Raw genomic sequence first — 13,723 nt, 5'->3', positions numbered from 1 at the left:
GGTGCAATGGAACGGTGTCAATGATGCTGGCAGCGTCTAGGTGTTATTCTCCCTCTGCAGCTCTGCAGTCAGGAGCCAGCTGGGTTGCAACGTGTGTGTGTGTACCGTGTCTGCCACCTAGTGGTCACAGTGGGGATTGACAACTCTGCCTCTGGTCTCCTCACTGCAGCTCCACTCCCGATGTCAGCCTGAAGCCCAGAGTCTCTGAGCCCTCGGACATGCAGGTTCAGCACAATGGAGCCGCCTACCTGCCACTCAACAGAGCGCCCTTCCCTGCCGTCACTGTGGACCAGTCCTTGACGAGCTACTCAGGTCTCACTAATAGCATGAGTGCCTTTCGTCGCTGTATAGAGATGATGTAACATCACAACAGTTTTCACAAGTTGTGATTTTTTTTTTGTTCAAACGAAAGATTACAAACCCTCGCTAAAATACAGAAGTTAAGCACGATCCCTTTGATAGTAGGTTAACACTGATTGCAAGCTTAAACGCTAATATAATGTAGGCATGTCAAATATGTACCAACCATGTAAAAACCATGTTTGGCATCTGGAGTTTAGACACTAAAATGAGGCCCTGTGTTTTTAAAAAATGAGCAGGAAACCCAATGACGGCAGTCTACGCCATATCTGCCAACCGGCCCGGATACTCCGACTACTTTGTTGTCCCTCCCTCGTCATCTTACCGGAGCCCCTCCTGGATGTCCTATCCCCCAGAGCCAGAAGACCTCCCTCACCAGTGGAATGACACCGTAAAGGTATGTCTCCCTTTTTCCATATCTCCAGATAATTGGTCACTATCGATTGCGCCCGCTTATTTTTCCTCCATCCCCCATCTCTTTTATTCTTTCCTTTCACATCAGGAGAGCACACATTTCCCTTCAGCCTGCCAGACTCTCTTGAGTATTCTCTTTTTATAACCTTTGGAGATGCCGCTCCCCCATCATGTTAATCTGCCACTGCACAGTCTGCTTTTCCTCAGATGAAATGCAGACTGGATCAGTAGCTCTCTCCAGCGTTAGCCTGCACTCGCTTCTTCACGTTAGCCTTTAGCATCTTCAAAGCACAGTGTGTGTTTATGTCTGCTGATCTGAGGCAGTCTCTAACACCTCTCTTCTATTCTCAGAACCAGTGCCACTTGGAGACCATCTGCTGAAGCGCGCCAGTCGCTAGCACAGAGTGGACACAACAAGATGCCTGGGTTGGTACTACCCTCCCTTTAATGAGCACATTAGCATCGTCTTCCTCCTGAGCTTGTCACCTGTTTGAGTTTGTTCTCAGCTGCTCTAAAATGGCATCCTGTTTCTGTCTGCTAAACTTTTAGTCCTTTGAGGAGGTGGTGTGAAATGTAGTCTGTCTAATTGATCTCAAGTTCACGATAATGTTCTGCTGTCTCATTACATCTGCCTTAAGGTTCAGTATGCCAAATAAATATGCCTTTATTATGACAGTCATATCAGTATTTCTTTTCTGCTGTCTCATCTGTGCCCGTCAGTTTATTTATTGTGCACTGTGTATGCTGGGCTTGTTACCACATAACGATGAAGCTTAGCTCAGGACTAAAGCTGTTTTAAACGAAACCTAATGAAAGTCACCAAAATGTCAGTTTGTCTGTGGACCGGTGTAGTTCAGCTCAAATGTGTGAAAGTCATTCAGTGCAATATTCTAACTGACATTGTGTTTGTTCTCAGGGTTTGTACAGTACACTACAAGGCCTCCCTCCATCTGTGGAGACCCAGAACAGTTCTACCGCTCTCTATCTCTCTCTATCTCTCTCTCTCTCTCTCTCTCTCTATCTCTCTCCCTGGCCTGACCTGGTCTGGTCTGGTTCGGCTTAGCTCTCCTGTGGGCCCTGGCCCTCCTCTCTGCCCCTTGGAGACCCAGGCCAGCCGCCTCACCTGCCCCGCCCAGCAGAGCCTTGTAGAACACACAGACAAAGCCATGTCCCAGCCTCTACCTGGGCAACCTGTTACGGCTGCCCGCACAGGCCAAACTGTGTTTTTTTGTTTTGTTTTCAGCTTTCTTGACGCTTTAAATAATTAATATGAACAAGTGTATTTTTTGCCAGTGGTTTATTTTTTACTTATGTCCTTTAACCCTCTAAGTGTTAGGTATCTGTGGACTTCATTCTGTTATTTGCTCTCATGCATTACAATGTCTCGATGCAAAGGTAAATATTACAGGCTTACTGCAGGTGAAACATTTGTGCACTGTATTTGGAACAAGAAAAAAAAAAATCTTAGTGGTTCCTTGATCTGAAGAGAACGTGGCCAAAACGCTTATAACATCCTCATAACCTTTCTCAGCAGCTTGTGATGCTAACGTCTCCATCTTGTCTACTGTTAAGGAAAACATGGTAGCTATTGTCTCGTTTCATGTCATAAACTGCATCAGTGCCCTGCGCCATTGTAAATTTGGCTGTGTTTGAGATACAGACCTCTGTTCATGTTAAGTGCGGATAACGAAGTGATCTGAGGGGAGGAAGTGTGGAGTGCTGAGATAGTTTCCTTTCAGACGAGGGCTGATATTAACTAATGTGCTTTTCTTGCCACCTGCTCAATCGCCAAAGGCGAGTGAAGCTTTTGTTTTCAACGTTCTGCCTTATATCTGAAAGGTACCAAAATGTAGATTTCTCATTTCAGAGCCTATGGGGATGGTGTTTTAGACAAGAAACCCTCTGAGACTGAACCTAAATCTTACCGTATACCAGCAATATGAGAAATACCACATTTCGCAGTCGTAATAATTAAAACTTGAATTTATTGCATAGCTTTTTAATAAATAATTTATGTTAAGAACAAAGGGGAAATCTGATGTCGACCAGAGGGACTCTAAAGTCAGAATACAGACCAGCTCTAGGGTCAGTGTCATGTGCAATGAAGAAAGTGCTTTCCATAAAGGTGAATACTGTGTTACAAAGTGTGCTTCTTTGGCATGTGTTCTTTCAAGGACGAATGGTTTTTTGATGCATGCTCTCTGAGAGTGTCTCATGCCATGGCTCTGTATGCAAGATAGCTTTAGATGTGGAAGCCACACTCCCATCTCTCCAGAAAGAAATGGATATCCAGACCTAGTGTTTTTGGTGTTACTACTCTCCCATTGGAGATCGACGTCTCGTTTCTAAATACAAGTATACAAGATGACGTGTTTTCACTCCGTGTAGCTGTTTTTGTTTGTTTGTTTGTTTGTTTGTTTTAAAAAGGGAATAATTGCCAGAAGCATTCTGCTTAGTGTCTTGGAATCGCTTCCTGTGATCGCATCATCAATCTGTGATCGATTGAGTCTAAGCTGGAAACACTCCTTCATCTTATATGTTGTACTGTACTGTATAGGGAGACGACTTTTGTTTTTGGCTTTAGACATCTAGTTTATCTCTTTTGTAACTGGGTAGAGATGTGGCGGTGGTGCTTGGATGGTTACTGTTGCTACTCAGTTTTATACTGTAAAATACATTTTTTTTTTCCTTTCTGGAGTATTTTTGTATTAATTGGACAATTTGCTGACCCCCCTTTCTTTTGGACAGGTAGCATTTCAACAGTGTCTGCTGCCTACTTGCAGTACAGTCATCTTACAAGATTATTATTACAAAGTGTAAAAAACGGAAATAGACCTTAGTGTGAACTTATGTGGGAAAGGCAAATTGTGAAATATGCTATGTATGTAATTTCCACAACTCATATATGCTAAGATGTCAACCTTTATCTCCGCACATTCATCTTTAAACTCCCCTTTTGCCAGATGTATATTTTCACCTAACAACAATCTTGTAAAATTAACAGATGTGAAAAAGTTGCTATTTACAAATCAACACAGATTTCTGTGTTGGCTCTATGTTTTAATATCATCTGTGATGCTATTATATCTCTCTCTCTCTCTCTCTCTCTCTCTCTCTCTCTCTCTCTCTCTCTCTCTCTCTACTGTATCTATCTTTCACTTGTTCATTTTAACAAATTTCATCCAACTATTAAAAGAAATACCATCATTTTACAACCATTACAATCAGTTCCATTTGTGTTTTGAGACTCATTTTGTTTGGTTTTAGTTCCACATCAATGGAAATAAAATATTACCGGAAGTATAATACATTTGATCATTCAAAAATAATAATAAAAATTCTGAAAACATATCTCTCGTGTGAATTGTTTCTTTATCTAAAGACAGTGTCCACTTAGAAACTGCCCTCTAGCACCTGCCATGGATAGAAATTAACACTTAAACCTTTTAGGCGTGTTGTTGAAATTCGAAAGTCCCAGGGGTATGAACTAATTATCTTTTTTTTTAGACCAGAGCAATATTGCTCATTTCTGCCTGAAGGAAATATCTGTTAAACCAATAGTTCGGCGTCAGAACCGCCTTGTCATTGTGATAATGAAGTTTACCACATGATCAATAGCAACTCTGGTGGAATGTAGCTGATTAAAACATTTCACCAGAGATCTTGTATCTGACATCTGAACATGAGACTAATTTCATTTTCACCCATGGCCAAGTGAAAGCTTTACAACCTCCTCTCAGGGCATGTGCTCCTGTGCAGCACAAATAATGATGGCGTGACTGCAAGTCTTGGTTTCAATGTGGGAACACATTGCTGTCCCAGTAGCCCACTGTAACACTCACAAATCCCGCACAGCACATTATGGTGTGCACAGATTTTGTCATGAGGGGTTTTGTGCTGTTCCATTTTTGACGACAGCGGCCAGATGAGGTCAGTGAAATGGCGCGCGCCTAACGAGTCCCCCAGCACCTTTTTGTAGGGGGCTGCCTGACTCACTCCCGTTACGCAATACCTGAGCAGATTCCATCTGTGTCTGTTTGAATCTCTACTTGACACCTTACTGCAATCCACCCCTCAACCATTTAACCCAGCAGTTAAATGGCTGTGGACAGACTTTCCAGGCCTTCGTTTAGTCGTAGTGGCAGATATGCACCACTAGAGGACAGTCTCTCACTCAGGTGGTTTGGTCTTGTGTGAAAGTATGTGGGAATGGTCAGTGACATCACACATTTAACAGTTAATCCTCTGTTTATTTCATTCTCTCTGCATCTCTCGGATTCCTCAAAAAAACATCATTCACTCCCTTTCCCCTGCCTCTTCTTTCCTGTCTCTAACTAAACTCCTTCATCTCCTCCTCCTTCATTTTCACTCCTGTCCTGGGCTGACCTCGGGGCCGGCCTTATCTGTCTCAATGTCAGCACTTGTTGGTGTGATGGAGTGACATTGCCTCTGGCTCTGTCACTGTGGCCCAAACAGGCCTGGCACTCACCGCAGCGAGAGTGAGAAGAACCCGTCGACGTCGCTCTCATCCTGAACCTACCTCGCTCATCGGGAGGCCATCTGCACAAGTGGCTCTGTCATCGCCTGCCATAACCACTCTGTGTCTGGCGTCCTATGGCGAGGGCTACGGTGATGCTTTTAAAGAGCATTATTTATGAGGTGGCCTGAGTTTGGATTCCCCCCCCCCCCCACAGTGTGTCTTGGGGATATACCCATGAATTGATTGACATCGGGTCTGTCTTTGACACGGGGGGGGGGGGGGTTGGTCGTTCAGTCTATTTCTGTAAACGTGATATCCAGAAATACCAGCGGCTCTCGTCCTGACGCTGTGAAACACTTGCTGTGAACACTTGCTGTGAACAGAAAGATGTCATGGGGAAAATGTAAGGTTTTGATGAAAAAGTATGGATTTATGGACTGAGCTCAAAACAAAACAAAACAAAACAGTGAAGATAAAAAAAAATGGATCAATCAACAAAACATCTCTGGAACAAATATGCCACGTACACACCGTCAAACTTCCGGCTGAGTCTGACCTCTATTGGCACGTTGTACTTGCTAATCTCCTGGCTTACTCACTGTTGTTTTGAGCTCCTGTCCGGGCATCGGGGGTATTGGCTGAGGCTGGAGAAGCGTCCTCTCAGTGTGTAAATAAGAGTCTGGAGGGCCTTCAGACAGTGCTGGCTCAGCTAAACCTGGCTGCCTGGGAGGCCCGGTGTAATACAAGATCCTTAATGGTCTCCTGCCGTAATTAATGAGCAATCACTGAGAGGCAAACAAATGGGAATCACAAGATTGCAGCACTCAGCGAAAGATCAGGGTGAGCAGGCCCAAAATGGTTCCCAGGATTTATGCCCTTCAAAACAGGTAGCCAGTAGAATAAGGAAATGCTGCTGAACTTCAAAACCTATTACTCCAACTCCACACAGATGTAGTGCTATTGGTGTGCGTGTGTGTGTGCGCGTGTAAGTGCGTGTGTGTGCGTCTGTGTGTTAGTGAGTGTGTGTGCGTGTGTGTGTGTGTGTGTAAGTGCGTGTGTGTGCGTCTGTGTGTTAGTGAGTGTGTGTGCATGTGTGTGTGTTAGTGAGGGTGTGTGTGTTTGTATGTGTCTTAGTGAGTGTGTGTGTGTGTGTGTGTGTTAGTGAGTGTGTGTACGTGTGTGTTAGTGAGTGTGTCTGAGTGTGTGTGTGTGTTAGTGAGTGTGTGTGTGCGTGTGTGTGTGTGTTAGTGTGTGTGTGTTAGTGAGTGTGTGTGTTAGTGAGTGTGTGTGCGTGTGTGTGTTAGTGAGTGTGTGTGCGCGTGTGTGTGTGTCTCTACCCGTGGGATTTTTTAAGGCATAACTCATAATCTAAGCAGCCAGACTAAACTAAAGATCCAAAGTTTAGAGGTTATGTGTGAGTGTGTTTATGTAATAACAATGTGAAGCATGTCTTTGACCTTTAAATATAATTAATCACACAGGGAGGAAATACGAGATCTGAGTAGAGATATGTTTATCAGCATCTTGTTCCTTTTGTGAAAATACTGAATTATTTCTTAGCTCTCAGGGAAGTGTATTTGTTTCAAAAGATGTTTTCTTTTCCCTCTTTCAACAGGAGTGGGCAGTTCATGTGAGGCCAAGCATTATACCAACAGGAGGACATAAAGAAACCTTTCTCTCATACTCAAGTTATTATTCCTGAGAACAACCTCAAGCGTGGAAGAGACACTGTAATATATACTAATATCATCACTGCACACTGAATTTCAATAGATATGAACTCCGTGGCTCCTGAGAAAGTCACCATCACAAAAAACTCTGATCTAGTATCAGCGAAGCTCTCAATATCACATGAAAATAATGTAATGCAAAATGTGACGTATTCAGTGAAATTGAATGCCTGTCTGTACAACTAGCAGGGATACTGGTAACATCCAGTTTGCACAAGTATTAATATAAATTAATATAATGCAATATGTATTAATTTAATTCATTCATTAATTTTATAACGGACTGAAAAGCCTGTCATCACAAAGCAAAGCCTGAAGGCTAGTGGAAAGGTAGTGTTGATGTATGCTTCTTCCATTATGATGTCCTGGATGCTGTGAAGCAACACATTCCGTTTTTTTTTGTGTGAAACATCTTTCATCATTGAACATCTTGTTTCCACTTCAGCTAACATGGCTGAACTCCATTTAATTAGCACCTCTTTGTAACCTCTCCATTTACAGCTTTGCATAGGTACTCTACTCGGGTCAAGGTGAAGGCTGTTTTTCTGGTCTCTTGTGTTGTTTCTTCATTCATGCTCAGAAACATCTGTGCAACCTTGGGCCGCGAGGAGCTCCACAAAGCCTGGATGTTTTACACTGATGAAACTGCAAATGGATGTTGGGCTTCTTTCTCTGCTGTTTTTGCCTTCTGGAGCCCATTTCTGGTAGCAGGGGGACGGGGGACGAGCAGCACAGAGATGGTTGGTTTTGGACACACCACCTGAAATTATCCAGCTCAGTTGGGTAATAGATGCGGTGGATTTTTCATCAACCCCCTTTTTCCTGGTGGCCTTCTTCCATGCTGCTAATGCTGTAACCCTCTTGGGGCTTTACAAGTTCCCTCTCGTACAGGTCCAACCTCCCAGCAAACAGACCCCGACCTCAGAACTGAACTGAGAAACATTCCAGGTTTTTATGGACATCAACAAATAGGGAGCTAGTTTAGTAATTCAAAGAGGAAGCATTAAAGGTGCTTTAAGTAAAACAAAAATGTGTGATATTTTTTTAAAGGTGTGACTAAATGAGACAGTGAAATATACATTACTATACCAAAAACATTACTTATCAATGTTTATTACTTTTTTTATAAGACAAATTAACAGCAAGCAACACGTACACAAGCATATGCAAGCACATTCACTTAAAGCCATTTAATTTAAAAGTAAGGAACAAAAACGATTTTTTTTTTATATATATATATGCTCAATATGCTTTCAAGAAGTTGTCAAAGTTCTGAGTTGTGATGTGCGCTAGGGTGATGAGTGGGTGTTATACAGTTATAAATACCACAGATTCATCAAAAGTGGTTGTGTTATTGTACCAAGAAACCTATCTCAGAGAATATATCATCTATAAAGCAGGTTCCAGCTTGTTTGGGAAGAAGAAAACAGTACAATATGTGATACTATGTTTTTCTATGTCAGTGCCAGACACTGATGAATCATGAAGTAGGCAACATATTTCTGATAATAAAATCATAGTCCAAAACCATTTATATATGAAATTGAAAGGTTAGCAAAGCACACTAAATCATAGTCAAGCTCATGCCTATGTCTGAGGAAATTCAGCTCTCGGATAAAATCAAATATGTGAAGGTAACATTGCAAGCTTGTAAAAATGGGAGTGAACAGACATTTGCCCCCAATCCCCCCCCCCATCTCTCACTTTTCATGCCATCAGTATGATAACTAGACCCCTCTAATGCTTTTCTGGCATTGTGGCACTGGCCATTTCTCTGCCAGGTTCTCTGGTAATCTGTTTCGGACAGCAGGTTCTCTCTCTCTCTGTCTCATACATACACACACATACACATACACATGCACGCACACACGCACACGCACACACACACACACACACACACACACACACACACACACACACACACACGCACACACGCACACACGCACACACGCACACACACCACACACAAACACACACACACACACACGCACACACACACACACACACACACACACACACACAGTCATCTGTGTCTCTGCTGACATGTGGGCCAACTGGTGGCACACGGAGTGTTTCAGAGAAAGTGATAAGGGGATTATGGCTGTGAGGATTATGAATAGGGCAGAGACTACCATAGACGCTAAAAGGCATACATCAGCAACAGCATGTCTGAGCCACCTCTAGAAGCCCCCACACAATCTCACCCCAATACTCCATCCTGGCCATACCCATAACAAAGAGAAGAACAATCCATCTGGGAGACCATTTGGATGGTATTTGCTATTTATTTCTTTCTTTTAACTTTTTCTACTTTCCACCAGACTTGTTAGCTTGCAAAGTATGACTATGAGAACTTGTGCAACTTCCAACTTGTTTTTACCAAATAATTGGGTTGTCAGTGCTGCTCTGTGTTGTCTTCAGGAGTCATAATGGTCTGAGCATGGCCACATCCAAGGGCTCTTTTCCATTCCAAAAAATCCATACGAACCAATTAGGAAACGAATGCATGAGTAAGTGAGGGTGAAAGTTAATTGTCATTTTGAGAATGTGCTCAAAGCAGTGTAGTACTCACAGGACAAATATTATTTTTACACTCAGAGACCAACAAATGTCATATCATTACAATCATGCTGTTTTCTGATCAAATTGACCCTGCTGGGAACACATGGGTCTATTGATTTGGTAATTATACATTTCTTTGGATTGTTGATTAGTACATTATCACAAATGATTTTTAATCTTCTTTTCTTTCCTATTTCAAGCAGTGGCTGGCTATATAACTTATTTTGGTGTGATAGGTTAAGAACCTGTGCCTTTGCAAAAAAAAACACAAATTTCCCCTCAGATTTAAATTCGACAAGGTCAATCCATTTAAAACAGACCCTGGTTGTTTTGTGCATAGAGTGGATCATTTTCCAACACAATCCAAAGCTACTGATCTGGTGTATGCCAGTGTGAAGCCCTCCTTTATACCTTCATATGTGTTGAAGCCTACACAATGATTGTGGAATTTAGAATAGGCCTATTATCCATACACATCTTCCAACATGCATTTGCCAGTGACTTGTTCCATCCACACACGGGTAATGAGATGAGATGGCCTTTTGTCTTATTGAAAAGTATCCTAGGTCTCTTAAATTGGGCTGGTAATGGCTCCACCTGCAGAGGTTGGGTTGGATCAAGGGATACAAAGCCATTGTTAATTATAAACCATCCAGGATTTTTCCTGTACTCTATCAGGCCTCATGTTTTCAAAGCATTTACTGATCTAAAGGACACGTCAAGAGAATCCAGCAGGTCAGGTATTTGTGCCATGCAGATGAATTCAAAGATGCAGGATCTGACACAGGCATTAGCCTTGGAGCCTCTCTGTGGTGTCCCTCGTGCCTCATGATGAAAACCAGCCTTGAGTCACGATGAAAACCAAGCCTTGAGTAGGTCTGGCAAAGGAAAGATGAGAGATGAGCAACTGTGACTGAAGCTTCAGTGCAGCATGACAATCATTAGTATGATTGCTATTCTTAAGTTACATTTTTATGTTCTTTGTTCCAACCGTTTTTTTAGGCACCGCTTCTGTTCCCACTCTGACATATCCATCCTGATCCCACGCAGTGCTCAATATCCCCTCTCATTCTGTTGTCATTCCCAATTAAATGAATGGTGGAATGTTCGCCTATTGATGCTCTGGAAACAACCATAGTAAATACCTGATTTACTGTTCACCTTTATAGAAAATGACAGAGAAGACACAGAAATTGAACAGAGGATGAAGTTTCAACAATCCAGGAGGAGAAACACACACATTGCACAAATTGGATATTAAAAACATTACCAGACCTCCTCAAAAGAAAAGGGGAAAGATGTGGACATCAGCACATACCCTGCTCAATCACTGAACGATGCACTTCGGCAGTTTTATGCAGTGGTTCAGACAGCCAAATGGGAAGATTATCCCTTACATATTTGGCTGGTCATCAGAGATTTTCTCAAACCATTTCACCCAGCTCTCAAGATTTTAGAGCAATAAGTGATTATCATCAGTCTATGTTTTAGCTGATGTTTTGCTTGTGTTAATTCAAAGACAACCCAATATCTACAATGACCATCCACTCAACTAGCTCCAACCAGTAGCGAACGGGGGTAACTTAACGTAGCCAATACCAACATAGAGAACTAACTTAGGTTTGTGTCTGAATATCTGCTCATAGATAGCCAGAAACAGTTATCATTGTCCTTGGTACACATGGACTTTGCCGCCTGTGCTGAGTTGCCGAAACAGAGAAGATTTTCTTTGCCGTTCGGTTTTGACAAGATGGATGGACAGAAAGGATTGATTCCTGCGCAGACAGGTCGACAGGAGGAACTGGGCTTCACGCACGCTTTCACACACGGGACTCTCCACTCTCTTCTCTTCCAACCTTCCAACGCCTCAAGGTAAACGGTTCACCTTTTTGTTTGCTTTCAAGGGAAGCGGCCGTTTAGTTTATGGTCACACCGCACCCAAGCAGCAAACAGCCCTGCAACATTGGGGGTAAATTTAGGTTATGCCGGCATAGCAGAGGACATTTATATTTGACTGTTTCACCGTTTGACTGACATATTTGAACTGTGAACAGTGGGTGCAGTTAGGGTTCATCACTGTGTGTCTGACTGCATTTGAATGTTTAAATGTGCCTACATTTGCCATTTTGGTAATATTTTTGATTTGGTTAATGTACCAGGGCGCTAGGCTCACTTTAGAGGTGTAGTAGCCTAGGTGGATAACTTTAAAGGTGATCCTACGCTAGGTTTTTGACTTTAAAGGGTAGGTGTGCATTTGAGTTTAAAGGTGCAATAGGTGCCTTATTTCTTTGAAATGTGTTGTTTTGAACAAAGGTCATTTCATTTAACTTTAAAGGGTAGGAAAGAAACATTTTATTTTAAAAACTTTGTTGTGATTTCATTTCATATTTTACACAGTAAACATTTTCTACTTTTTTACAAAAAGGGAAGATTCTTGATTTCATTGCATTTACTATAATAGAAATGTAGTTTAATTAAGGATTGCTTACAGTAACATAGTTTAAAAAGAGATAATTCACTTAACATTACAAAACCTAAAACAATACCATGTACAATACCATGTAGTCAATTGTTTAAAAGAACTTAGGGAGCGCCCCAAGTTAAAAGTGAGTTCATTTAAAGTGTTATGCCCATCGTAGGGGCATGGGGGCACTACATGTATGTGGTCGAAGTGGCTCCAGGCCCTTATGCTCTATAGAAATGAAGCCAAAATCCCTCCACCTTATTGTCAAATTTGGAGTCAGCTTTTGCACAGAGTTTGTGCAGTAGAGACGAGAGTCAAAATCAGGTACGCCTACTAATGTGGTGGATCTGTCTCCCCTTCCGTCATCTGATATCAAGGTGCAGCATGTGGCAGACTGTCTTTATTGAACATAAAGCAACGACCACAGCAAGTAACGTTATATGGTAATACTGACTGTTTGCTGACAAAATATTGATATAAGTGCATCGTTATCTCTACTGGGTCTTTGCTCCTGCCATGCAGTGTGAGATTACTCATTATTAAAAGATTATACTTACCGGAAAAACTGCGAAGAACTTTCCACATGACTATCAAAAGCTTTACATTTTACAGTTACAAGAAATAACAAAACAATGGTATGTTAAACTAAGTTGCGTGGCAAACTCAAATACAAACTTGGGACTCCACATAATGAACGAAAATGGGCGTGATTCATTTCCAAACTTATTTACACCTCCTTACGATAATAGTAAAATAACATTTTAAAGACATAAATAATGTGCAGATATTAGCATAGGGAAAACTGACTGTTCGAATTAGACACTGTAGATGTAAAGATACTTTAGACGGGAAAAGTGACATGGAAAATAGGCTACTTTGTCATTGCAACACATGGGGATGGGCGGAGTTACACGTTGTACTGCAGCCCACCATCAGGGGCACTAGACCTGGGGTTGCTTCACCTTTTAGAGACGACCCACTGTCCACCTCATTGTACCGAACAAAGACCTAATTTAGTCTATTTAGTCATATAAATGTAAAAAAAAAACATCGTCAGACACTGTTATATGCGTCTTCTACAGTAGGCAACATGTCAACTCCACAATTCATCTGGCACATGGTAGAAAGATAGAAAATGGATATGAAATCAGATTCATCAAACAAATGCTTTATTTTATAGGTTGGCTATTGGTTGGCTATCTGTTCATCAGTCTTTGGAGCCCCACAACAGACACAAAGTTTCAAAGTTACTTAACATTATTGCACACAGTGAATGAAGAATGTGTACTCTGACTCATGCTAAAAACTGATTTATCTTTCAGGCCTGTCTGCACATGTGTGGTTGTCAATGGTTCAGGGTTATGTACAGGGTTTTGTTGGGTACAGGGTTTAGCTTAAACTTGGTCTGAAGTTCACTTTTATTTGGAAGATTATTATTAATTTCTATGGTAATGGGAGTTGTGCCTATATTGGCCTAGGGTATCAAAAGTAAGGCCTTGTCTGATTAGCTTGGAGGGGGCAAGTTTGCTCTCATACCGACATAAAATATACATTGATTAACAAATGTCAACTGTGCTTTGGAGATAAAGAGAGTGCACATGTATGTGATTTATGTGTGGAATTGGCTCCAGCAGGTACAGTGTTGCACAGTGAGTGAACCTCACTCCCTGACACTATGCAGAGGTAGGCAAAAGCTCTACTCAAGTAAAAGTA

At 41.9% G+C, this 13,723-nt stretch overlaps 1 protein-coding gene across 3 annotated transcripts in view; it reads left to right on the top strand.

Moving 5' to 3' along the window:
* Positions 1-4,125, top strand: part of kiaa1549la (KIAA1549-like a) — a 32,503-nt gene extending 28,378 nt beyond the window's left edge. For 2 of the 3 annotated variants that reach the window (XM_031565330.2, XM_031565328.2), the window contains 4 exons: positions 170-312; positions 597-757; positions 1,126-1,200; positions 1,691-4,125. In XM_031565330.2, the coding sequence (XP_031421190.1) occupies positions 170-312; positions 597-757; positions 1,126-1,155 (334 nt within the window). In that variant the 3' untranslated portion in view covers positions 1,156-1,200; positions 1,691-4,125. The remainder of the gene's footprint in view (positions 1-169; positions 313-596; positions 758-1,125; positions 1,201-1,690) is intronic. The other variant, XM_031565329.2, reaches the window with a different exon arrangement.
* The last annotated feature ends 9,598 nt before the right edge of the window (positions 4,126-13,723 follow it).

Source organism: Clupea harengus, chromosome 3, assembly GCF_900700415.2.
Source record: "Clupea harengus chromosome 3, Ch_v2.0.2, whole genome shotgun sequence".
Lineage (NCBI taxonomy): Eukaryota > Metazoa > Chordata > Actinopteri > Clupeiformes > Clupeidae > Clupea > Clupea harengus.
Note: the sequence above shows the minus strand (reverse complement) of the source record. Positions and strands in the feature narration are given on the sequence as shown.